At 37.9% G+C, this 27,770-nt stretch overlaps 3 protein-coding genes across 3 annotated transcripts; 2 read left to right on the forward strand and 1 right to left on the reverse strand.

Annotated features, from left to right (window-relative positions):
* Nucleotides 1-243: 243 nt before the first annotated feature.
* LOC143468172 (methyltransferase-like protein 27) lies at nucleotides 244-1,721 on the reverse strand. Its single transcript, XM_076965195.1, has 5 exons — nucleotides 1,416-1,721; nucleotides 1,169-1,280; nucleotides 880-1,000; nucleotides 668-817; nucleotides 244-523 (listed from the first exon to the last, which is right to left on the reverse strand). Exons 1-5 carry the CDS (start codon nucleotides 1,657-1,659, stop codon nucleotides 443-445), a joined length of 708 nt encoding a protein of 235 aa, XP_076821310.1. The 5' UTR covers nucleotides 1,660-1,721; the 3' UTR covers nucleotides 244-442.
* Nucleotides 1,722-4,790: 3,069 nt separating this feature from the next.
* LOC143468171 (kynurenine--oxoglutarate transaminase 3-like) lies at nucleotides 4,791-14,722 on the forward strand. The gene is made up of 12 exons (XM_076965194.1): nucleotides 4,791-5,057; nucleotides 6,526-6,605; nucleotides 7,419-7,572; nucleotides 7,833-7,982; nucleotides 8,179-8,265; nucleotides 8,424-8,552; nucleotides 11,304-11,424; nucleotides 11,669-11,745; nucleotides 12,616-12,705; nucleotides 12,820-13,006; nucleotides 13,784-13,947; nucleotides 14,358-14,722. The coding sequence occupies exons 1-12, from the start codon at nucleotides 5,016-5,018 to the stop codon at nucleotides 14,418-14,420; spliced, it is 1,344 nt and encodes a 447-aa protein (XP_076821309.1). The 5' UTR covers nucleotides 4,791-5,015; the 3' UTR covers nucleotides 14,421-14,722.
* A 4,544-nt stretch (nucleotides 14,723-19,266) lies between these two features.
* On the forward strand, nucleotides 19,267-26,189 carry LOC143468173 (kynurenine--oxoglutarate transaminase 3-like). The gene is made up of 12 exons (XM_076965196.1): nucleotides 19,267-19,590; nucleotides 21,053-21,132; nucleotides 21,947-22,100; nucleotides 22,361-22,510; nucleotides 22,712-22,798; nucleotides 22,957-23,085; nucleotides 23,513-23,633; nucleotides 23,878-23,954; nucleotides 24,628-24,717; nucleotides 24,832-25,018; nucleotides 25,385-25,548; nucleotides 25,798-26,189. Exons 1-12 carry the CDS (start codon nucleotides 19,549-19,551, stop codon nucleotides 25,855-25,857), a joined length of 1,341 nt encoding a protein of 446 aa, XP_076821311.1. The 5' UTR covers nucleotides 19,267-19,548; the 3' UTR covers nucleotides 25,858-26,189.
* The last annotated feature ends 1,581 nt before the right edge of the window (nucleotides 26,190-27,770 follow it).

Below are 27,770 nucleotides of genomic sequence, written 5' to 3' on the forward strand. Positions count from 1 at the left end.
AATGTTATGCTTACATAAAACTCGCATATCTCAAAAGATAACCATGCTAGCATGACGTCATGAAATCTCTTACAATTGGAACGTGTTACGCAAAGAACTTTTATAATTTATAAAAGTATAATTTATAATCCCAACCAAAAGCTCACCTTATAAATTAATTTCCAAAATGTTATGGACCTGTTTCATCAGAATTCGTTTGCAAAAACTTCAACTAAGTCCAAAAACTGTGACTTGACAAAAAAATCACAACACAAAGTGTCTTATTCTTGTGAAACGAACACGTATTTTTCGTCATACACATCACGACGTATAGTACATCACATCTTCATACATTACCAAATACACAATTGCTAAACTGTTTAATAAAATGACTTCTTTGTAGCAATGCATAAATACACAAGCGAGTAGCAATGTGCTTGTCCCACACAGAGCTCATGGAAGACTAATTCTTCTGGAAGCAGTGGATCACATTCTTCCGCACTTTGTGATATTGAGAGTCCAGGTCAAACATTTGGGCGTCAAACTGAAAAGGAATTGATGCATTGACTAACAAGCGATTCTCACTCCCACTTGCAACTTTTATCGTGAACTTTTTCTTGAAGAAAATATTCTTATTCTTTGGATACAAAGATTTGAAAGACACAAAGCATTAAACGTTTCATCTCACCTCGTCCACGCATTCACACCGTCCATCGTCATGCATCTTCTCGACGATTCCCTTCGTGCACTTCATGCACTCCCCGTCGGGGTCAGTGACCTCGAAGTGAGACAAGTTGAACAGCAGGAGGCCTTTTGGTTTGAGAACTCGAATACAATCCTGAGAATGGGTTATAGAAGTTTTAAGGTGTGAAAAAACGTCATGAAATTCCTATCACTTACAAAAAGGCATTCCTTTGGCACGTGACCGGGAGTCAGAGCCGTGCAAACTACAACTACGTCATAAGTGTTGTCGTCAAATGGAAGTGGGTTGTCTACTGTGACGAGACCGCTTCTAAGGTCACTGGTATCAAAAACAAAACAACTGCCCTAAAACAAAATCTTGCGACAGATTAATACCAGCAAATGCGAATTAAAAAAACTAGGCCTACATGCAGAAAGCAAGCAATGAGAATGGTGACGTCATGCCGTAACACTGTATAGAGTTAAACACTGTGATGGGGTATTTCACCTGTAAATCCCCTTTTTCCTGGCAATCTCGCACATATCGTTGGCGCCTTCAATTCCATCAAAACTTCCCGTGAATCTTGCCGCTCGAAATTCTTCGACTATCAAGCCTGTGCCTGAAACATATTAAACATAAACAGGTTTATCACCTTATAGAAGAAATAGATCACATATACAATACTTATGAATTACTGCATGCAATGCATTGCTGTAAGTTTAGACAAGTGCAGGCAAATCGTAAAGCGCATTACCTGCAGCTACATCAAGAACGCGACATTTGTCCAAATTCTTCTTCATGCTCTCAGGTAAGTTGTCCATGCAAAGTTTGACCAAATGATTTGCCACTTTGAAGCCGAGATCCCTGGCCAAGTCGTCATATTCATCCGCGTATTTATTGTAGACTTTTATGTTGTTTTCCAAATTTTCGTTGAGTTCGTTGACAATGTCAGAAAAATGAACCTCTTTGTCGTGGGGGATAATAACTTGAGTGGCCATGTTATTCACTTAATTGTCTACTTGTGCTTTTCTGCAAACACATATAAGTTACAATCTGCTAATGAACCCTTATATCATAATTGCATGTAGCTGAATGTTTGAGTTGAGCTATACTTAGGTTTGAACCATAGATTGATTGAAGAAGATAAAAACATATCAAGACTTCGCTGCTTAAAGCTTTGCTTTCAAAATTCTAGGTGTGAAGCAAATATTTTCAGTTGGGCTACAAGGAAGTGACGTATTTTATTATTTTTTTCTTTCTTTTGTTTGACAAAAATCATGCTTTTGCACAGCGTGTAACTAGTCATTTTATTTTCGGCCGGTAGCTTTTTGTTTCTGGAAAAATCGCGAGTTCCTCTAAGTGGTTTCTGTTATAGGTTAACAGAGCACGACACCTGGCAACCATGCTGTGGAAGGATGACTCATTGATGTTGTTTTGCAGCAAAATACTTGCAAAAAGTTTGTCCATTTACTGCAAACAAATTCCGGACTCAAACTTGACAGGAAAACACAAAACAAATTTTGGCAAAACCTTTTCGATCTAACACTAAAAACCTACTAAATTCTAGTATTGTTGCCAGTGAATAATTTTTCATCAAGTTTATGGAACCCAACGTGTTACCTTTTAAGTTTTGGATTTTGGGAAGGTTTTAATACGTGTCACAAAATTGCACGAATAGTTTTACTGGTTTACTTCTTCGGTTTTCAATTTTCGTCATAGCAGGCTTTAAGGCTAAATATGAATTAGTTTGAAACGATTTATTTGAAAAGCTACGGGAACAACCGACAACAAAAACTCATACACGCCATTTACAGAGTACTTGAGTGGTCACGTGCATTTTCTCATATCCACAATAACATCTAATCACGTGTCTAGAATCATATTACAGTTTATAATTCAGCAAACTCTCTCTCTGCCTTACTACTGTATACAATCAACAGCAATTAGCTTACCAGTTACCAAGGAGCAGGCTAAAACATGTTGCAGGAATATTTTCTTCGCTTTGGGTCCCGCTTTTTAAGAAGGCTTCAACGCTGTAAAAAGAAATCGGAGAATTCGTGCAAAACAGTAAACCAGCAAGCCTTTTCCTTACAAGCTAAATGGAAAGGAAAGGAAGCTGTATAGTTCTTAGAAATGCTTCTATTTAGTATACAGTATCATCATACACGCAAGATAGTTGAAACGTGTGATGTAAAATACCTGTGTAGAAAATTGTTCTGTTTATCGGCACCAATAGTCATTTGATCACCGGATGCTAAAGTATGTTGCGCCAAAGACAACAGCATAGCAATGCGATTTTTTGGTTAAATATTAACTAACAAGTGACAACCAGGGTCCACATTTGGAGCAAACCCAAACATACCACGAGAGTTACAAGCATGATAACGAAGTTGTTCGTTTGCTCTTTTAAACGTTTTTTTATTGGATGTAGGGCGTTAAAAAATGTTGTCGTTTCGTTCACAAGAGGAAATACTTTCACCAGATAAATTTCTATTTTGCTATAGTAATGGTTGTAAACGGATTTTATCAAAGTGTGATCTTTTAGGCAGTGTACTTTCCACCTACAACTTGTGGTCCAGAATATCGTGTATATAGTTACTGGCGGCTGGATTTATAACCTGCGGATTCATTATAATTACAGATTTTACTCCAAGAATAATGAACACATGAAAATTTGAACACGTCTATATCAGTCACGTTTAAAATAGTAATTGGTCGCCAGACGGTGATAGCGGAAAAAGCGCGACCAAGAAACAGACAAACGAAATCATATGAATAAGAAATACCACTTAGAAATTATCACGTGACAAGTAACTTGTGGTTGAGTCAAAATCTAAGTGTGCTTGTCGCTACATCCCATTTAATACATAAAATATTTGCTGAGAACAATTACATGTTTTGTGATTAACACCGTTGGCTGTACAACTTTACTGTTTTCATGAGTTGTAATACAGTAATTATCGAAAAAAAAATTTATTAAAAAACAAATCAAACAAAACAAAAAGCTATATTTTGCTAAACTACTTGCACCAACTCAACTTCAAAGTAACATGATATACGTCTCCCACGTTTCAGCAATAGGTTCCTAGATTGAAGTTTACCAAAGACATCGCCTAGCTGGCAATCTTCCGCACAACTGAGCTCAACAATGGGTTCTAAATTGCCTAGATACATTAAGTAAAAAATGTATCAAAAAAGTGACCCATCGAGTTAAACAAAATGACTTTTTACGTGGTACTTTCCAATTTCCCTAATCTATCAATTATTAATTTTCGTTTGCTTTGTTATCTACCTTGAAAAACGTTTTGTTTTTGCATATGTTTCAATACAAAATGTTTATGCGCATGATATCAAAACTTACAACGGTTTTTGCTTAACTTCACATCTTGAAAACGTCCATTACAAACAGCCCATTACAAAAACACGTAGGTTTCAGTCGCTCTTGAACATTCTGCAATTACAACTGGAGGTTTTGTTTGCTACGCTATCCAGAAACTTGCGTGATGGTACGAGCAGTTCTTTATTTTCAAAATTCAATCTTCAATTGTAAAATAAGCTTCGTGTAAACCAGTAACAACATCACATGTCACTGTTTGCCATTTGATTGATTGATATTCTTCTATACCTGGGGACCACAAATGCCAAACTCTTTGTTCGTTTTACAAACGGACTCCGTATAACACAAGCTATCGGAATTTTTATCCTCGGACTGAGAAAGTCTATTCTTTGCAGGCTGCACAGTTTAAAAAGTGCAGCTAATTTCCTTTCAATGAAACTACGGATGTAAGGTTCCCAAGCAAATTTACGCATTACATTTACCGCAATGATTATTAGCAAAAGTTGAAGTGAACGCAGTTATTTTGTTCCGTCATTATGATTGTTTATTATTGTTATAACAAGTTTTCGTGAGTTGTACAAATATTTATTCGCGCGTACTTTTTCCTTTGAAAAGTGTGTTATGCGAATAAAACAAAAACACGAAACTACGGATGTAAGCTTAGTAACATTTCTGTAGTTGAGCAGTTCTGAACAGAAATGACCAACACAAAGCCACAAACTGCACCGCAAAACCTATGAAAACACGGCACGCTTGACCGATTTGCTTGAAAATAAATACATATGGATTTAGTAACAGTAAACTTGCTGAATTATGTAATATAAATTATAAATAAAAATTTAATCCAGGAATTGGAGTGTATAAGCAACCGATGGCGCAGTGGTGTGTGTCACGACTAATTATTTTTACAAACTAGTTAACTGCAGACCAGGCGAGCTTTGCTTTCACCAGTAGAAAAGATTTGTTTGTTTTGGTTTGCCATCTCCACTTGGCTGCCTTGGCAAATCAGAAGTCGCTATGTATACCGATACTGCAAGAAGAATGCTGTGTAAAATGCTGGTACGAGCAAATCAAATATTAGTTTGTGTCATAAAATTTGACTAATATTCATTTAGGGTTAGGCCTATGCATGCATGCAACGTCGTGTTGTTTGCAATTATCGTATCGTGTTAGGGAGTTTAGCTTACGTGGGCTTGCACTTGTGCAGCACGTCGGTGCTAAATGTTTGGTTTTCGGCCAAACTGCAGCTTTCGTTAGTACACTTGATCAAGTTAATGGCGCAATTTATGGCCTCAAATTATTCTGATTGACGCAAATATGCAATATTAACTTACTAATGGTGATCTTGAGCTGAATTAAAAGATTAACTATTAAATCATTTCAAGATGCCGATTTTGTACAAAACATGTCTATTTCAGAAGGCTTGCAGCGTAGAGGAAGCTGTTAATCGTTTTGCAAAAAACGAGTTTAATCTTGCATAGTTTGCTTAACTGAACAAACCAAATTGTTTTACACTGCAGCCATAGTTCTGAAGTTAAGTACAACAAAATAAACTTTAGGCTAATTGGTTGTATCTGCTTTATAAATGGTATTATCAAAACTGGTCAAATGTTTGGAATGCCAATTAGTTTGGATGAACTGTAAGCTTAAAACTAGTACATCTAAGCGAGGAAGCCAGATTGAAGCTTTTGTGGTGATGACAGTGAACACCATATCGACCTTTATAGAAAGCAGGTCTAGTATGCAAGCGCACAACCACAAGATGCCTTTGTATACTAGACCCCAGCTACTTAAATTGTAACGTCATCTGGTTGTGCACTTGTTTACTAGACCCCGGAAAGCTGGTTATAAAGAATGCACCTTGAGCACCGAGTAATTTCAGAATTTTGTGGCATGATTTACACCCGTGGACTTGCGTACGTTCCTTCGTTTGAAGTCTCCATTAAAGATATTTAATTAATTATCTTGTCATTTGAAGCGAAATATTTAAACTATGATTAAAAACATGTACAGTATTTAGACCAGGGTTTCTCAAACAGTTTTTGATGTGACCCTATTATACTCAATTGTGATGAATGCTTGCAACCCAGTTCTGCACAAACGTATTATGAAATGCTGCAGTGTAAATTATGAGTCCAGTGCTAACGAGCCATAGTTGAAATTGCGACACACTCGCACATGAGAGTTATCAATATACATGCCAAACTTTTCAGTAGATCCAACATAGTATCTACTTATTTGTGTTACATTTTATTGCACCCTTAGTTTTGTTGTGTTTTCCTCTTACAGTCTTGCTTTATTGTCGTCAGTGTACAAATTGTATTGGGTTTTCTGCCGTAAATATTTTGCAGAAAGACCCTAGCTTTCAGTTTGGCCTAATGCCTTTTAAAGCTGAACAGACAAGGAATCTAAACACATGTCATTTTACTGTAGAATAGTAATCATGTTCATGTCTCCTTTATTATTATTATATTGTATGTATATAAAGCATTAGATTAATAGTGGCCTAATCTCTATATTTTTACAGAAAACTGACTCATTACTTAGAATGGCATCTACAAAAATATCTCCTGCTTCCAGACTGGAGGGAGTGGACAAGAATGTCTGGTATGTTCAGATGAAATTATAGTGTGTCCTACATAGGCTAGGTTTGCTGTGATTCTATGTATGACAGGATTCCTCCATTTCTGTTTCTAATGTTTGAGTTAAAGATTTTTGCTACATTTGCTTTTATGGATTTTTTGCTGTGTCAGTTATTCACTGTACAACACTTTTGACAACTTTATTTTTCTGCAATATGAAAAGTTGTTGACCCCTGCTGCCCCAAACGTGTGGTGGTTATAGCGTCGAACCTTTCGGCTCAAAATTTGGCAGCGCTTCATTGGCTACACAAATGAATGTATAAAATTTTTCAAAAAATCCCATTTCCATTGACAACGATATCTCGCATGACACTAACCTGGAAAGCAACATTTTTGCAATATCTTGAAATTATGCTACAGTGCCTATGGTGGAGAGTATGAATTTAGCCAGAACATTTTTATTCGAGATTTTGTTGTTGTGAAAACTAAAAAGTATATGTATTTTTGGAAGGGAGTGCAGGTAGGCCTTTTATTAATCCAATGATGAGCCTGAACTTCTTAGGCTTACACTGTGCTTTAGGCTCTTCAAGGCTGTACTCCGAGGCTGAACTTCTTAAGCTTACACCTGCACAGTGCTAATTGTGTTGTTGCGCAGAACTTTAAAAATACAATAAAACAAGTAAAAATGTGTTGGTCGAAAATTTTGACATGGGCAAGCAAGGTACCATAAAATTCTCTGAGTTTGCCTTGGGAAATTGGGTACTTTTCAACACTCCGATAAAGGATGGATAGCAATAAAGCTATCTCTCATAATAATTCCTCTGTTCTTCTTGTTTAGGGTTGAATTCTCTGCACTTGCAGCAAAGCACAAAGCAGTCAATGTTGGGCAAGGATTTCCTGACTTCAGCCCACCCAACCATGTTAAAGAAGCCTTGAAGAATGTCGGAACAATGAGTACAAATGACATGATCCACCAATACACAAGAGGCTTTGTAAGTTTGATATATATATATCAGTTTTATATGCTGTTAAGCTTAATTATATGTGTTTTTGTTTAGAATTATCATGTTATACTGTAAATCTTGCTGTGGTTTGTTGCTTAAATTAGGCTATTTGTTTCTAAGTTGTTTTAGAACTGGGGAATTGCATGATTATGATAAGTATGTATATTATTATGTGAGGCAACAGCTGTTTGACAAAGATTAACTGCATGATTGTGTATTGTGTCAATTTAAATCCCATTTTTGTATAGGGCCATCCAAAGTTGGTCAACACACTGTCAAAAATGTTCAGCCCACTGTTTGGTGTCAACATTGACCCGAACAAAGAAGTTCTAGTCACTGTTGGAGCTTACGGGTCTTTGTTTTGTTCAATCCACGCTTTCATTGAAGAAGGTGACGAGGTATTTGACATCATTTTGCTTGTTATGTTCACTGCAGAGATCTTTAGTTTAATGCATTATGATGTATTTTAGTATACTTAACTAGGTACTGAGCAACATGCTTTTATACCTAGAAAAGTCAAAGTAGCCGTTACCTTGATTTTTAAAACTAAAATTAAAATTACCAATGTCTGGGTAAAAGTCTTTCTTTGCACAGGTCATTATAATTGAACCATTCTTCGATTGTTACCAGCCAATGGTGAAAGTTGCTGGTGGAACTTGTAGGTTCATTCCTCTGAGGCCGGTAATGCTGCAATTGTGTCAACGTAGACATAAAATAATCATTACTATGATATAACAATCACATAATTGTGTATTAGGACTTATTCAATAGGATGTTACACTATGTAACTTTGTACCACGCATGTAGACGTTTTAACTTGGTAAATTTAATTACATTAGAATTCACCAAAGAAAGGAAATTTTGCCACTAGCAGTGACTGGACCCTTGATCTTGATGAACTGGAGTCGATGTTCACCAAGAAAACAAAAGCAATTATTCTAAATACCCCAAATAACCCTTTGGGTAAAGTGAGTTAAGAATATATCATATTGGTGTTCTTTGTGTGGGTTTGGTGACACTTAATCACGCGACAATTAATCACGCGACGCTTAATCACCGACACATAATCACTAGGACATTTAATCACGCGACATTTAATCACACATTTACAATATTTTTTTACATTTACAATTTACAGCAATGTTATGCATGGGAAATGTAAGCAACTGCACGAAGATAGACTAAAATCTCGCTTGACAGATAACGGTCAACTGTGTTTTGCACGTGCAGTTTCAGTGCCTTGTACCGCATTGGAATAGAAGGTTGAGTACCAGCAATTCCTTGCAGAAACGTTGCACGTTGCATTTGAATGTCTTTTTCAATTCCCCGTATGAAAGTCCACAATGTCGGGTGGTGGCATTGAAAAAGCACTTGGAGACCAAAATACCAACCTTCGACTGCATTTGTGGTTCTTGCAATGCAACCTGCCCCGGCTTCGTAATGATTCCAACTTTCGATTGGAAAGATGGCTGAGCCGTAATTTTCACCACGTCCCGGACGTCGTCTGCCTCTGATATATGTGTGTTCGAAATACGAAAGCAGCTCAGGCATCTTTTCGTGATCGGGCATGCTATCAGCTAAGATCAGAAATGACTCGACTACGTCAGAGGAAGGGACCATGGCTAAGGCTGGTAAACACCGAACAGCTGTTCTTAATTCTTCATCAGACTCGTAGTCACACTTCATGCCAATTTCATTAACTTTGCGCAGGACGCTTTGCGTTAGGTGAAAATAACAACTCCTAACATTTGCTGTAGGAAATGCTGTGCGGAAAGCACTTACTGCGGCAGTCTCAAAATCGAGCAAAACGCATTCCGGTGAAGCAGTGGGGATCATTGTTTTAATTGCATCAAGGATGCGATCGTACGTTGCTCGCGTTTTATTTTGAACGAGGCAGTAAACTGCTGCAGGAATAAGACCGGGAACAAGTTCAAAATGTACTGTGTACAGTTGAAAGAACAAAGACGGTACAACCTTGAACGTTCCATCAGCTAGCCACAATTTCGCTCTGGCCAAACCGTCTAGCAGATCCCTGCTGCCAAGAAGAATCAGACGATTGTTTCCAGGTCCAGAGTCGTGCAAAATCATGCGCTGGAATGTTTCTGGTATTGTGAAATTAGTATTCATCGGAGACTGTAGAGCGGCCGTACAGTGTGCAGTCAGCATATCGCGACGTTTTCTCTGCAAGGTCCGCTTCAAAGATTGCTTTTTTGGCAGCGCCATGAGTTCACCTGGTTCCAAGTCTCTGCTTACAGACCCGATGACGTTGCTTGTACTGGCTGACAGTTCACCCATATTCACCTTCATTTGACTGATAGGCTGTCTTGCCAAAGCCGACTCTTTGTTGCCGCCGTGGTTATGTTCAGGATCAGCGTCAGTTATGATTTGGTCTCCTTCAGTTGTTATACGAGCCTGGCACCGACTTTTCTGGTAGAGTTTGCAACGCCACTGAATCGTTCCGTTTTTATTAGTCATAGTAATGTCCGTTAAATTAAAATAATCACGATTTACAACTGTAAGACAGCGGCAGGCTATAGTATAGACAAAGACACTGTATAAATGTCGTGTGATTAACTGTCTAGTCATAGTAATGTCCCCTGAATTGAAATAACCACGAGTTACAACGGTAAGACAGCGGCAGGCTATAGAGTATAGACCAAGGGTCCGCAACCTAGGGCCCGCGGGCCGTATCCGGCCCGGCCCGAGACATAAAACTGGTGCGAAGGCGGTAGACTAGTATCTCGTACTAAGTACGAGATTGTCTGTAGGCTAGACTAGTCGTTATAGATACAAAGAGATGTGGCGGTCGTGATAGTAAATTGTAATAATTCATTCATTGGCATTGTTCCAGAGTTCCAAAACCGACGCTCTGACACAGTTTCAAGTAGCATTGTATTTTACGGTGTAACGTTTTGATGGTACTTTGGTCAAGAGCTTCGGTGACAATGCAGTAGAATAATGTTAGATATTACATAGGTTATACTTTCGGACAATGTAACAATTAGACTTTATGAAGCTGGTGTTGATTTAAAGAAACATTATAGAGAAAGCCGGCGCAACGGAGTCAAAACAATTGTCGGGGAGTTCTAAAAGAAAGACCAAGGAAGCCTTTGGCAGTCGCATCCAAGTGATTATGTGTCGCGTGATTAAATGTCGCGTGATTAAGTATCCAAGTCGCGTGATTAAATGTCCTAGTGATTATGTGTCGCGTGATTAAATGTCCTAGTGATTATGTGTCGCGTGATTAAATGTCCTAGTGATTATGTGTCGGTGATTAAGCGTCGCGTGATTAAGTGTCGCGTGATTAAGTGTCGGTACACCCTTTGTGTGACTTAAAGCTGAGAGCTTTAGAAATGCAAGAAGCTTGTTGATACAAATTTGTGTTTTTCTTTTTGGCTGTGATATTCAGTGAGTTGTGACTTTGGTATTCAACTGGATTTTACTCATTTTACAAACAGACATTACGTTATGTTCAAAATGATTCAAACTTAATGAAGCTACATAGAATGTTACTTAAATGTGGAACTAATTTGGGTTGTTACTTGATAGGATTTATCATCCAAGGAATTGTGTTGTATGGTATACTTATATATGATACCATCAGAGAGCAGCATTTTAAATCTGCTTTGTTGCTATCATTCTCAGTGCATATCAAAAACACATTTTACTAGTTAACGTCTTCCACCGCCATTGATTCGGATTCTGTTTCTTATTTAAAGGTTTTCACAAGAGATGAACTGCAGATGATTGCAGATCTTTGTGTAAAGTACGATTGTCTTTGTATATCGGATGAAGTTTATGAATGGCTTCTGTATGACCACCATGAGCATGTTAGGATAGGTGCGTCATTTCTATAATGTACGGCGAGGTGACATTTTTTCATTTGCTTGTGTGCACTGAACACTAAGTGTCTATATTTTGTGCAAGTCATGTCTCACTCAACACCGCTCCTGTTCACTCACTTTTGTTGCGTTTTTTGTCCGTTTTTATTTCTTCAACTGTTTCTTCAATGTGCACCTTATGCCTGTACATTGATGAAACACATTTAAGGTGTTGATGTCTATGCTCCTAATTCTTTCCACAGGCTCTCTACCTGGGATGTGGGATCGCACGATAACCATCGGCAGCGCTGGCAAGACCTTCAGTGTTACTGGTTGGAAGGTAAAGGCAGAAATTTTATTAATTTCTTCAACGAAAGCAGGATTAGGTGACAACCTATTAGGTTGTTTGTTGCCTATTAGGCATGGTTGACAACCATGAAGGTCGACACGAACGAATCCCGAATCTATTCGAATTAGAACCAAACAACAAAATTTCATCCAAAATTTATCAAATCTTGCTTGTAACATGATGTAATCGATAAAGAAATCGCTTTCTTTCGAAAAATAGTGTTTAAAAAATGATTGAAAAAGCAAAATCTTTAGGAAAACGACCTTCATTGTAAGTACTGCTGATTCTAATTTAGCTTTGTCGGGAAACTAGATCATCATTTTAAGCTAAAGTCAGTAAATTTATGAGTAATATTGTATTCGGGTTCGCCATTGTTGGTATTCGTGTTTGCCCGAATCTTCCATAAAGGCGATATTCGGCGAATCTATTCGGGTTTGGGTTCGTATCGACCCATCCTTACAACCTATATCGTCAGAATTTATGGACGATGGTAGAGAACAAAACTTGCTCATATATAGTAGCTGATCATTCTGCCCCTTTCCTGCTTTGCACTGTGTTATGTATCTATGTGTGCTCTTAGGGTTACATTAGTGCTTCTCAATCTTTTTTGCAGCGACCCAAATATTAAATATAAATTATTAGCGAACCTTTGGCCACCCTATTTTCGAAACTACATTTCACACAACTTTTTGTAAGCATAAAGTGTCACAGAGACATTCGTCAAGTTTCAATTTCTTACTACAGGAAAAGTCCATCAGTAACGCTATATGTATGGTAGGGTACATTTATGCATAGCAATGTGTGTAGTAGAAAGTTATTTTAACTTTTTGCCAGCTCTTAAATAAATAACATTTCTTTTAGATTGGTTGGGCAATGGGATCAGCCAATTTAATACGACATCTGCAAACTGTTTGGCTGAACAGCACCTGTGGATGCCCCACACCTATTCAAGTGAGCTGGTAATGTATATTCTGTTTGTTATCTCACACTGCTGTGTGTCGTAGTAAGGTGGTAACGCCGTAGCATTTTGTTGTCACGCTGATATGTTTTCCTCCACATGTTTAGGAGGCGGTTGCCGTTGGTTTCGAGGAGGAGATTTCACGCTTGGGCGAGGAGCACTCTTACTTCAAGGAGCTTCCACGAGAGTTGAAAGTGAAGCGAGACAAGATCGTGAAAACTTTAACAGAAATTGGAATGATGCCAATCATACCAGACGGAGGATACTTCATGGTGGCCGACGCTTCAAATATGAGTAAAACGAAAGTTTTATTTATTCAATCAGTCCTTGGTACCAATACAAGGGCACTTTTATGGATATTTGTAATACAGAGATGCTTCTAACATTAGAACGACAAACAGTGGTTCCCAAACCTTTTCCCAGTTGCTGACCGCTATAATAATTTCTTTCTCTTGGACCCCCATCTTCATATTGTTACTTCATAGGCTATTTATAAGGCATTAAAGTATAACTTGTGCAATCCAGGTTGGGGCCCACTGCTATATGATGTACTTTAGCTCCTCATACAGCTTCATTGTATTATACTGTAACCTTAATTGTCTTTATTTTCCATTTACGCTAAAATTATCGCAAAAAATTAGATACTTGTATATACTAAGTTAAGAAAAGTTAAGAAAAACCTAAATTTTGACATCTTTTGTATGTTGGGAACTACATTGTGATTTGCACAAAAAATATGTCAAAACTTAGGTTTTTCTCCAACAACTTTTTTTCTAGAGCGAAAATGCAATTAAAATGTATTGAGTGGTTATAGGAAACCAGTCATTCTGCATCTTTTGACACCTTGATAATGGCCCTAGCTCAATCGGTTACCAAGATATCGCCAAATTAAAACAATGCACCTCCACTGAAACTTCAACAAGGGGGTGCAACCTCAAAATGACGTCATAAATCAAAAAAAAGTTTAGATTCTTCCATTGTGCACAAAATACCGCCTAGGCGAACCCCAAGCTTTTTTAAATTCCAAAATGGTGAAAAAATGAAACATCCTAATATACTTACTGGATATAGAGGTTGACTTGAGTGAGAGCGAGAACTCCGGTGAGACATGGGATTACCGCTTGGTCAAGTGGCTCACAGCCAACAAGAAGGTGGCCACAATTCCCATCTCTGCATTCTACAACAGTGGCCTCAAGTCCATGGGAGAGAAATATATTCGGTTTTGTTTTGCAAAGGTAGGCACCTGAAGTTTTAGAATCGGTTGTTATAAAGCTGTTTTTTTCCTGATTCTGTCATTTCTGACTGATACAAGGCTGCAAGTATTTTTTGATGAACTTTGAAAGTCTATAAACATTAACTTGATGGCCCTGCAGCTGATATTGTCTGATAATTTGGTTTTCTGTATCACAAAATGCAGTTTAGTGTTCTCTCGAAATAGTTTTTTTGATGTTTTTATAATGTATTTGTTTTTATTTTGGATAATCATGTTGTAGACGTGGGAGGAGATTAGCATCCAATTACCATGTTTTTATCTTAAATACGATTTATCCTGAAAGCAAGCTCTTCGTGTGTTGTGAGAGTCAAAGAAGAATGAAATCGTTTTCAAAGAAGTCACGTTACATTTTACTTCTTTTTTATTTTGCAGGAAGATGAAACTTTGGATAAAATCGAAAAGATTTTTAAGGAATGGGCCAAAGAACTCCGATGAAAAAGATTTAAATTCGAACGAGTTTTTTTTCAGAATAATTTTCAGCTAAGTTCCACTATTTTCTCTTGATCAAGAGAATGTCACATTTTTTCTTGTAGAACAGGGGTGTCAAACTCAATCGCACCAGGGGCCAAATTTCAAAACTTATTTAACGCCGTGGGCCGTAAGGATGATAACTGATTGAACATACAGGAATTGGAACAGGCAGCGAAACAATACAAAGTTTTGATGTTTAAAGCTCGGTTTATTATTCTTCGAATACAAGTCAAACAAATATTGATTAAAAAAAGTATAATAATATATAGATAATATACCCTACCAAGAAATAGAATAAAAGCTTATCTACCGAGAAGTAGGCTTATTATTGAAAACAAGGCTTTGGGAAAACCAGTGTATTTCACGGAAATTGGGCCGCGCAATCAGGTGGAACAACACGAATTGAAAAATATTTTATTAAGTCTGTGCTGCATTGTTCGATGTTTAAAGAAGCCGCTCTCAAATATGAGCTCAAAGTAAACTGATAAAATGAATATGTAAAAAATGAATGTACGCGGCTTACGGTATGCTATCTAACTCTAAGCTCATAAACAGAAATGCAGTTATAAGATGCTATCAAACACGACCGTACTACAGATAGCCTGCATCAAAAAGCGTTAATTAAACCATGCATTTGGAAGTTAAAATTAGAAATTTTTGCCATATTGAAAGGTGACGTACTATTAGACTTGCCAAAATTAAACTGAGGCTGCTGAATAAGAGCAGTTTTGACTGGGCTGTTTTTAATTATTCTTTTATTGCATCCCGGGTTACAAGCGATGTATTCTGTCGTATGGTGGGGCAACTGCTGTGCTACTGTATTGTGCGATTTGTTATAATCTTGTTTCTTGCTTGATAAAAGTAAATTATACTGTACCATGATCTCGCGGGCGGGAAATAGTTCAATGTATGAAATAACTGCGCGGGCCAAGTTTTATTGTAAAGCGGGCCGGGAGTTTGACACGTATGTTGTAGAATATTTTCTCTCTTTAGATCGCTTTTTTATTTTTCCTTTTTTATTTTCAAATATTTACCAATTTAGTGTTATCCTTTACCGCACTTATTCTAAATTATATATCCGATATTATGTCATCTTGAAGTTTTTGCAACCGATGTTTTGGGGTGTGAGGCTTCGTTGACTTCTGATTGTTCTGAAAAGGGCAGGAAAAAAACTAATTTAAAAGTTGTAATGACCAATATAGGTTGTGGATACAGACCTGTAGTTACCTGTTTGTAGCTTTAATGATGGCAGGCGCCAAAGCAAAAAGGCAAACCCAACAATACATTCTTAAAGGAAGTTGTTTGTTGTAGCTGAAGGAGTGAGCATGTCTTTTGATTTAACTAACCGATGGCAGGTATAACCGTTTCGTTTATAAGGTTAAGAAGAGCATTAACTGACAACTGAAAATCGTCATGCCTACTTACAAGCTGGTTTACTTCGACGGTAGAGGGCGCGCTGAGTTGCCTCGCATGTTGTTTGCTGAAGCTGGCGTAAAGTATGAAGATTTTCGGGTAAAAGACAACTGGGCCACCGAAAAAGCAAGTATGAAACTGTAGCGACCTGGGTGGCATTTTAATACCATTACATCATTTCTTGGAAAAGCGTTTTCTAGTTGTTGATTGAAGTTGATGAACTTGTTTTTTAATAACACTTCAACTGTCGTTTGATATTTGGAAACTTGCTCTGAATAACTTCGTGTGAACACTCCCTTTAGTACGTTCCCAGGTTGTTTCCTGCACCTGTGCTGATAAGAAATCTTTATTGCAAAAGCCCGCTTCTTAACTTTGTACTGATTGTATTTATCTACACGTCAGCTTCAACTACATGTAACTCCCATTGCCAACACATTGTTTTTTTCGCTGCACATGTTTTGAAATGCTCCGTTTTTCTTGTCGAATATTTTCACTCCCATCGCTTCACGTTTTGTAAGCTCGCACCTGTACCGGCTAGCAGAGAGAGGCAAATGAGCTTTCTGTGCTAGTCATGTTGATCGCAACTCAATAGACATCTTATAAGCAGTGGTATTACTGTGTTCTTGATTTAATTATGCGTAATATTGGGAAAGTGTAGGCTACAGCGCCTACAATAAAAACCTTTTCTTATAAACTATTTCTGTTATAATATTAAAACCTTTCGGCTGACAAGAGGTTAGACGCAGGGGTCGGGAACCTTTTTGGCTAAGGGAGCCATTAAAGCTACATATTTTTAATTGTATTTCCGTGAGAGCCATATAATATTTTTCAACAATTAATGCAACTAACGTGTGCATTTTTAAGCAAAACCAGCAACTTTAGACTACTGTAAATGTCTGAATTTACTCTTTAATAACACGTTTCTTACTGTTAATGCGACTTAAAATTACAGAAAAAGTTTTATTCGTAACAATCGAGCTAAGAAATGCCAGCTTAGATTTATCTGCGAGCCAGATACCGTCATGAAAAGAGCCACATCTGGCTCGCGAGCCATAGGTTCCCGACCTCTTGGTTAGAATATTCTAACCGCACGCAACAATAGAGTCAGATAATTTAAAAGGTAACATAAGTTAAGCATCTGCATTAATAAGCCCTGCATTTTGGTGACCCCGACGTGATTCAATCCTTGCAGCCGTTTCTGCTAGTTCTATTCCGCTAATCAGATTGTTTTCTTGACTGGTAAGTTTATTTTTCACTTTTTATTCATCTAGCTGCAACCCTAGTTTGTAATGCATGCTCATCAGCTTATATTTTATTAATTTAGATTATCCTTTTTTTAAATCGTGCTGTAGTTCGAAATAAAAGTTTTTTGTCGAATTTTTTTAATTTTTGTTTTCGATTTCATTTGTGAACAATTTTTTGCTGTAACCAATTTAACTCAACAAGGCACCAACGATCTCCACACTAAAATATTGGACGGTTTCATAAATCATTGAACAGCAACCTTTTTAATCGAGATAATCACAGACCACACGTTTCCTCCTTTCCTAGCAAACGCACTGACAATTTTTCCTTTTCTTCTCCCACTTTTCAGAAACCTGTCTATCAATATTTCAATTACCCTTGAGCTTCCAATATTTCTAATGGCGTTATGGTATTATCACGTCCGCTTTGGTAGGGATGCGCGCCGTTGTCATCCATCATGTTCCCTGTGGGAAAATCACTCGCCGTCTACAAAAAATGCTTGGCGGTCGGCGCTACATTAACCCGGTCAGTCCCGTCGATCGCGTCTGCTGCCAAAAGAGGTTGCCCTTTGTTGAGCGCTTATGATGACTCCAATTTTATTCATTTTTATGTAGATAGCGCTGCCGCAACTTCTCTTTTATCGGCTACTTTGGCGGATAAATCAAACCGCAAGCCGCAAACTCCTCTCTTTGTTGCTAACAACACTCCTATTACTATATATGTATGGCACTAAACAACTTAATGTTTCTCTTCATCCTCGCTTTTCTTATCCCATGGAATTTGTTCTTTCGGACACACCTTTTTGCATCTTGGGTTTAGATGTTCTCACTACCTACAACTTTGTCTTGGATCCCAAAGCCAAACATCTAATAGATGTACCGAACCAACATCAATATACTTTAGATCCTGTTGCATGTGATCCTGTTCGCATATCCATTCTCAGCCAAATAGATCCTGTTGGATACCTTTCACATCAATTTCCGGACTTGCTACAACCCAATTCAGCTGTTAAACCGGTGAAACATTCCATCGTTCACCACCTTCATACTACCGGCCCTCCTGTGCGTGCACGTCCACGTCGATATAGCCCAGAAACTATAAAGATCTTGAAGACAGAGATTGACAGCTGGCTTGAGCGGAAAATCATCCGCTACAGTGATTCTCCTTACGGAAGTCCAGCTTTACTTGTTCCTAAAGGCTCTTCTTGCAACAAATATCGTCTTGTCATTGATTATAAATTGGTCCATAAACAAACAATTGATAGCTGTTATCCTCTTCCGTTCTTACATAGTTTTTCTAATGTTTTGTATTGTAAGACTGTCTTTTCTAAATGTGATTTGTCAGCAGCTTATCATCAAATAAGTGTGGCTCCAGAAGATGTATACGAAACGGCATTTGTTTGTCCTCTTGGACAATTTGAATATACAAGACTTCCGTTTGGTTTGTTTGGCGCTCCACGGACGTTTTCCAGACTCATACGAGAAGTAGAACGTCCCCTTCAACACCTTGGAATCTTTGCCTACCTCGATGATATCATCATTGGAAGTAGTAGCCTGTCCGAACACCTTAAGCAACTTTTTCAACGTCTTGATGAATTTTGGCTTAACGCTGAATTTAGACAAATGTGAATTCAACCGCACGTATCTTGACTACTTTGGCCATCACATAAATTCCCAAGGTATACGACCTACTCAGTAAAAAGTGCAGGCCATTCTTGATTACCCTCAGCCCCAAACCTGCAAACAGTTGAAACGTTACTTGGGCATATATTGCTATTATTTTCGTTTTCTGAAACATTGCTCTACCATCTTGCAACCACTTTACAAGCTCGTTCCGAGCAATCGAAGCAAACGTTCTCCCTTAAAATGGAATGTAGAAGCTGAACGCGCCTTTGCAAACAGCAAACAAGCTATTGCTAATGCTAGCACCTTGGCGTTTCCTAAACTCCATGCTCCGAAAAGTCAAAGTGTTTTGCAATTTCTGTCTTTTCATTTTTGTGTGATTAACGTCATGCAATAAAAAAAAGTGCGGCTAATTTCATTACAATGAAACTACGGATGTAAGCTTAGTAACATTTCTGTAGTTGAGCAGTTAGTGTTAATCAGTTAGTGAACAGAAATGACCAACACAACACCACAAACTGCACCGCAAAACCTATCAAACGACGTCACACTTGACCAATTTGCTTGAGAATAGATACATATGGATTTTAGTATTAGTAAACTTGCTGAATTATGTAATACAAATTATAAATAAAAATTTAATCCAGGAATTGGAGTGTACAAGCAGCCGATGACGCAGTGGTGTTTGTCACGACTAATTATTTTTACAAACCAGTTAACCGCAGACTAGGCGAGCTTTGTTTTCACCAGGAGAAAAGATTTGTCTGTTTTGTGCTGGTTTGCCATCTCCACTTGGCAAATCAGAAGTCGCTATGTATACCGATACTGCAAGAAGAATACTGTGTAAAATGCTGGTACGAGCAAATCAAATATTAGTTTGTGTCGTAAAATTTGACTAATATTCATTTAGGCCTAAGCATACATTTTTCCAGCGAATTAACGTTTTAGTATTCGGCCTTGCTCAACCAATCTGCTGTTTTTGGTTCCAGCCGCAACTTTGATTTGTATTTCAGTCACAACAATGGATGCATGTTGAATTGGGTTGCAACGTCCTGTTGTTTGCAATTATCGTATCGTGTTAGGGAGTTTAGCTTACGTGGGCTTGCATATGTGCAGCACGTCGGTGCTAAATGTTTGGTTTTCGGCCAAACTGCAGCTTTCGTTAGTACACTTGATCAAGTTAATGGCGCAATTTATGGCCTCAAATTATTCTGATTGACGCAAATATGCAATATTAACTTACTAATGGTGATCTTGAGCTGAATTAAAAGATTAACTTGTAGTGGCTTGGGAGCCACATCCAATACCACTATATGAATTGTGGAAACATGCGCCATTTAGTTACTGAAACATTGTTCATAATAAAACTGCAACTAGCATTTCTGCAAGCTGGTCAAATGTTTGGAATGCCAATTAGTTTGGATGAACTGTAAGCTTAAAACTAGTACATCTAAGCGAGGAAGCCAGATTGAAGCTTTTGTGGTGATGACAGTGAACACCATATCGACCTTTATAGAAAGCAGGTCTAGTATGCAAGCGCACAACCACAAGATGCCTTTGTATACTAGACCCCAGCTACTTAAATTGTAACGTCATCTGGTTGTGCACTTGTTTACTAGACCCCGGAAAGCTGGTTATAAAGAATGCACCTTGAGCACCGAGTAATTTCAGAATTTTGTGGCATGATTTACACCCGTGGACTTGCGTACGTTCCTTCGTTTGAAGTCTCCATTAAAGATATTTAATTAATTATCTTGTCATTTGAAGCGAAATATTTAAACTATGATTAAAAACATGTACAGTATTTAGACCAGGGTTTCTCAAACAGTTTTTGATGTGACCCTATTATACTCAATTGTGATGAATGCTTGCAACCCAGTTCTGCACAAACGTATTATGAAATGCTGCAGTGTAAATTATGAGTCCAGTGCTAACGAGCCATAGTTGAAATTGCGACACACTCGCACATGAGAGTTATCAATATACATGCCAAACTTTTCAGTAGATCCAACGTAGTATCTACTTCTTTGTGTTACATTTTATTGCACCCTTAGTTTTGTTGTGTTTTCCTCTTACAGTCTTGCTTTATTGTCGTCAGTGTACAAATTGTATTGGGTTTTCTGCCGTAAATATTTTGCAGAAAGACCCTAGCTTTCAGTTTGGCCTAATGCCTTTTAAAGCTGAACAGACAAGGAATCTAAACACATGTCATTTTACTGTAGAATAGTAATCATGTTCATGTCTCCTTTATTATTATTATATTGTATGTATATAAAGCATTAGATTAATAGTGGCCTAATCTCTATATTTTTACAGAAAACTGACTCATTACTTAGAATGGCATCTACAAAAATATCTCCTGCTTCCAGACTGGAGGGAGTGGACAAGAATGTCTGGTATGTTCAGATGAAATTATAGTGTGTCCTACATAGGCTAGGTTTGCTGTGATTCTATGTATGACAGGATTCCTCCATTTCTGTTTCTAATGTTTGAGTTAAAGATTTTTGCTACATTTGCTTTTATGGATTTTTTGCTGTGTCAGTTATTCACTGTACAACACTTTTGACAACTTTATTTTTCTGCAATATGAAAAGTTGTTGACCCCTGCTGCCCCAAACGTGTGGTGGTTATAGCGTCGAACCTTTCGGCTCAAAATTTGGCAGCGCTTCATTGGCTACACAAATGAATGTATAAAATTTTTCAAAAAATCCCATTTCCATTGACAACGATATCTCGCATGACACTAACCTGGAAAGCAACATTTTTGCAATATCTTGAAATTATGCTACAGTGCCTATGGTGGAGAGTATGAATTTAGCCAGAACATTTTTATTCGAGATTTTGTTGTTGTGAAAACTAAAAAGTATATGTATTTTTGGAAGGGAGTGCAGGTAGGCCTTATATTATTCCAATGATGAGCCTGAACTTCTTAGGCTTACACCGTGCTTTAGGCTCTTCAAGGCTGTACTCCGAAGCTGAACTTCTTAAGCTTACACCTGCACAGTGCTAATTGTGTTGTTGCGCAGAACTTTAAAAATACAATAAAACAAGTAAAAATGTGTTGGTCGAAAATTTTGACATGGGCAAGCAAGGTACCATAAAATTCTCTGAGTTTGCCTTGGGCAAATTGGGTACTTTTCAACACTCCGATAAAGGATGGATAGCAATAAAGCTATCTCTCATAATAATTCCTCTGTTCTTCTTGTTTAGGGTTGAATTCTCTGCACTTGCAGCAAAGCACAAAGCAGTCAATGTTGGGCAAGGATTTCCTGACTTCAGCCCACCCAACCATGTTAAAGAAGCCTTGAAGAATGTCGGAACAATGAGTACAAATGACATGATCCACCAGTACACAAGAGGCTTTGTAAGTTTGATATATATATATCAGTTTTATATGCTGTTAAGCTTAATTATACGTGTTTTTGTTTAGAATTATCATGTTATACTGTAAATCTTGCTGTGGTTTGTTGCTTAAATTAGGCTATTTGTTTCTAAGTTGTTTTAGAACTGGGGAATTGCATGATTATGATAAGTATGTATATTATTATGTGAGGCAACAGCTGTTTGACAAAGATTAACTGCATGATTGTGTATTGTGTCAATTTAAATCCCATTTTTGTATAGGGCCATCCAAAGTTGGTCAACACACTGTCAAAAATGTTCAGCCCGCTGTTTGGTGTCAACATTGACCCGAACAAAGAAGTTCTAGTCACTGTTGGAGCTTACGGGTCTTTGTTTTGTTCAATCCACGCTTTCATTGATGAAGGTGACGAGGTATTTGACATCATTTTGCTTGTTATGTTCACTGCAGAGATCTTTAGTTTAATGCAGTATGATGTATTTTAGTATACTTAACTAGGTACTGAGCAACATGCTTTTATACCTAGAAAAGTCAAAGTAGCCGTTACCTTGATTTTTAAAACTAAAGTTTTTTTAAAATTACCAATGTCAGGCTAAAAGTCTTTCTTTGCACAGGTCATTATAATTGAACCATTCTTCGATTGTTACCAGCCAATGGTGAAAGTTGCTGGTGGAACTTGTAGGTTTATTCCTCTGAGGCCGGTAATGCTGCAATTTCGTGAACGTAGACATAAAATAATCATTACTATGATATAACAATCACATAATTGTGTATTAGGACTTATTCAATAGGATGTTACACTATGTAACTTTGTACCACGCATGTAGACGTTTTAACTTGGTAAATTTAATTACATTAGAATTCACCAAAGAAAGGAAATTTTGCCACTAGCAGTGACTGGACCCTTGATCCTGATGAACTGGAGTCGATGTTCACCAAGAAAACAAAAGCAATTATTCTAAATACCCCAAATAACCCTTTGGGTAAAGTGAGTTCAAGAATATATCATATTGGTGTTCTATGTGTGACTAAAAGCTGAGAGCTTTAGAAATGCAAGAAGCTTGTTTATACAAATTTGTATTTTTTTTTTGGCTGTGATCTTCGCTGAGTTGTGACTTTGGTATTCAACTGGATTTTACTCATTTTACAAACAGACATTACGTTGTGTCCAAAATGATTCAAACTTAATAAATGTTACATAGAATGTTACTTAACGTGGAACTAATTTGGGTTGTTACTTGATAGGATTTATCATCCAAGGAATTGTGTTGTATGGTATACTTATATATGATACCATCAGGGATCAGCATTTTAAATCTGCTTTGTTGCTATCATTCTCAGTGCATATCAAAAACACATTTTACTAGTTAACGTCTTTCACCGCCATTGATTCGGATTCTGTTTCTTATTTAAAGGTTTTCACAAGAGATGAACTGCAGATGATTGCAGATCTTTGTGTAAAGTACGATTGTCTTTGTATATCGGATGAAGTGTATGAATGGCTTCTGTATGACCATCATGAGCATGTTAGGATAGGTACGTCATTTCTATGATGTAGGGCGAGGTGTCATTTTCTCATTTGCTTGTGTGCACTGAACACTAAGTGTCTATATTTTGTGCAAGTCATGCCTCACTCAACACCGCTCCTGTTCACTCACTTTTGTTGCTTTTTTTGTCCGTTTTTATTTCTTCAACTGTTTCTTCAATGTGCACCTTATGTCTGTCCATTGATGAAACACATTTAAGGTGTTGATGTCTATGCTCCTAATTCTTTCCACAGGCTCTCTACCTGGGATGTGGGATCGCACGATAACCATCGGCAGCGCTGGCAAGACCTTCAGTGTTACTGGTTGGAAGGTAAAGGCAGAAATTTTATTAATTTCTTCAACGAAAGCAGGATTAGGTGACAACCTATATCGTCAGAATTTATGGACCCTGGTACAGAACAGAACTTGCTCATAGTAGCTAATCGTTCTGCCACTTTCCTGCTTTAGTTGAAGAAATAAATAAAATTTCAGTCTTTACCTTCCAACTTGAATCTTGATTGTTGAATGTTCGCTCGAATCTTCTATAAAGGCGATATTCGGCGAATCTATTCGGGTTTGGGTTCGTATCGGCCCATCCTTACAACCTATATTGTCAGAATTTATGGACCATGGTAGAGAACAGAACTTGCTCATATATAGTAGCTAATCATTTTGCTCCTTTCCTGCTTTGCACTGTGTTATGTATCTATGTGTGCTCATAGGGTTACATTAGTGCTTCTCAATCTTTTTTGCAGCAACCCAAATATTAAATATAAATTATTAGCGAACCTTTGGCCACCCTATTTTCGAAACTACATTTCACACAACTCCTTGTAAGCATAAAGTGTTACAGAGACATTTGTCCAGTATCACTTTCTTACTACAGGAAATGTCCAATCAGTAACGCTAAATGCATGGTAGGGTACATTAATGCATAGCAATTTTTGTAGTAGAAAGTTATTTTACCTTTTTACCAGCTCTTAAATAAATAATATTTCTTTTAGATTGGTTGGGCAATGGGATCAGCCAATTTAATACGACATCTGCAAACTGTTTGGCAGAACAGCACCTATGCGTGCCCTACACCCATTCAAGTGAGTTAGTAAAGTATATTCTGTCTGTTATCGCACACTGCTGTGTATCGTAGTAAGGTGGTAACGCTGTAGCATTTTGTTGTCACACTGATATGTTTTCCTCCACTTGTTTAGGAGGCGGTTGCCGTTGGTTTCGAGGAGGAGATCTCACGCTTGGGCGAGGAGCACTCTTACTTCAAGGAGCTTCCACGAGAGTTGAAAGTGAAACGAGACAAGATCGTGAAAACTTTAACAGAAATTGGAATGATGCCAATCATACCAGACGGGGGGTACTTCATGGTGGCCGACGCTTCAAATATGAGTAAAACGAAAGTTTTTTTATTCAATCAGTCCTTGGTACCAATACCAGGGCACTTTATGGACATGTGTGATACAGAGATGCTTCTAACAGTAGGACGACTTACAGTGGTTCCCAAACCTTTTCCCACTTGGCGACCGCTAACTACAATAATTTCTTGCTCTTGGACCCCCATCTTCATATTGTTACTTCATAGGCTATTTATAAGGCATTAAAGTATAACTTGTGCAATCCAGGTTGGGGCCCACTGCTATATGATGTACTTTAGCTCCTCATACAGCTTCATTGTATTATACTGTAACCTTTATTGTCTTTATTTTCCATTTACGCTAAAATTATCGCAAAAAATTATATACTTACTTGATATAGAGGTTGACTTGAGTGAGAGCGAGAACTCCGGTGAGACATGGGATTACCGCTTGGTCAAGTGGCTCACAGCCAACAAGAAGGTGGCCACAATCCCCATCTCTGCATTCTACAGCAGTGGCCACAAGTCCATGGGAGAGAAATATATTCGGTTTTGTTTTGCAAAGGTAGGCCGCTGAAGTTATAGAATTGGTTGTTACAAAGCTTTTTTTCGCTGGTTCTGTCATTCCTAACTGATACAAGGCTCTAAGTATTATTATTATTAAGTGATTAATATCGAATTACCATGTTTTATCTCAAATACGATTTATCCTGAAAGCAAGCTCTTCGTGTGTTGTGAGAGTTAAAGAAGAATGATTGAATGAACTCTTTTTCGAAGAAGTCACGTAGCATTTTATTCCTTTGTTATTTTGCAGGAAGATGAAACTTTGGATAAAATGGAGAAGATTTTTAAGGAATGGGCCAAAGAAATGTGATAAAAAAATTTAAATTCGAACGAGTTTTTTTTCAGAAAAAAATTTCAGCTAAGTTCCACTATTTTCTCTTGATCAAGAATGTTACATTTTTTCTTTTAGAATATTTTCTCTCTTTAGATCGCTTTTTTCATTTTTCCGGAATGAACGGTGTCGTTGAGAAACCGGATACGATTTGTTGAATGTGTTTCTGGTTTTGTCTTTTGAGTCTTCATATACTGTAATATCTACTTCAAATTTCTGACTATTGCCAAATTAACTTACTGCAAAAATACTTCCCATGATTTATGATTTCGTGACTAGCATCCATTATTCTGTTAAATCATACTCGCTTACATATTGCGTCATACTCAAACAATGTTTGTAGTCGATTGCTGACGTTAGGGTAAAGGTAGTTAAGAAGGGAAATACCCAAATGTACTGCGATGGTGAACGAGAAAAAATTCCCGTCGTAGCAGAGGTGAAATGAGATTTTCGCCAATTATTCCCTTTGCAGCAAACTCGAAAAGGTGCAATAACTGTGCAGAAATTTGTGATTTACCCGTGAATATAACTTGGGCTATACAACGATTTTTGGACGCTTCATACTCGGCGGTTACTTGTTTCCCTAGTTTACAGCCGATAAGGGTTTCCAAGCAAGAGAATGCGACGAACAAATTGAGTTTGTGACGATGTCATGGCTCAATGCCGGTCTTAATTCGCCAGTGACGACAGCTGCTTAGTGTGAATATCGCAAATAACGAAGAAAAAACTTTTCAAAAGTACGATGCGTGAAATGCCCGAAGCTGTCGCCCGTCAGGCCGCTGAACGCTACAATAAGTCTGAAGGACGAAGATATAAAGAAATTCTATTACAAGGACGGGAGTTCCGGTTACTGTTTGAACTGCAGTGTCATATTACCCAACGCACTGTGACTCGGCACCTTTTAAAACGCCAGTCACGACGGAAAGTTACCGCAGCGTGTCATGGTTTACCCTTCGGTTTCCCGCTATGTCTTTTACAATGCAGTATAAAAGGAAAGCATCTCAGGCTGCTTTTCGTGTTTTCATGAGGAAGACTTAAGTTGCTGCAGCGTGTTTACCGGAGTCGCAGAGGATTTTGGCAGAATCCATCGAATTGGAATATCTTAGCTAATATAATTGCGTTGCTGTTGTTACTATTTAAACGCAGATTTCCTTTTCTAATTAAGATGTTGCAGATGTCTCGTTAAACAGTCGCAGACTCGCGATACTTCAATCGCTACTGCTGCGGAATACCAAGATCGACATCAGTCAGTTGCGAAAATGCCGGGTGCTGTGTGTAGAGTATAGCGAGACACGTAGAATTTTGCCTGATGTAGCTGATGATGATATAGCCCGCGCGGTGGGATTAAAAATAAATGCAATCCAATATCCTGCTTTTTTATTTTACTGTGTAGGCTGCTGATTAGGCCTACACCGGGTGTTCACAACTCAACCACCGTTAACTTTGTAGAGTATTACGGAAGCTTAAAACGCTTTGCAATAACCACTTATTTTATGAAATCATGCCGTAAGTCACATTTCAGTTATTGACGCGCTGGTAGAGTGATAGAATGAGATGACATTTCTCTATTTGACATCATCCATTTTCGACATCTCATTGATGAATTTGAGTCACTCGTCCAGCAAACGTGCCGGTTACTAAGCTATGCTTCTAATGCTGTCGCTTAGGACGAGCGTAAGCAACGGTTAGTTTGGCAAACACAGTCCTATCAGTTGCTGTATCGGGTAACTAGTTGGGTGCTGTATAGCTCGACATTGGCTTTGTTAATATTTAGACTACAGGGACGCCATCTTGTAAAAACTAAGAACAAAAAAGTGTTGCCCAAACAGAGTCATGGCTTGAACTATGGCTAAATTTAAACCTTCACCAATTGTTTTCAAATATTTACCTAT

This window comes from Clavelina lepadiformis, chromosome 8, assembly GCF_947623445.1.
Source record: "Clavelina lepadiformis chromosome 8, kaClaLepa1.1, whole genome shotgun sequence".
NCBI lineage: Eukaryota > Metazoa > Chordata > Ascidiacea > Aplousobranchia > Clavelinidae > Clavelina > Clavelina lepadiformis.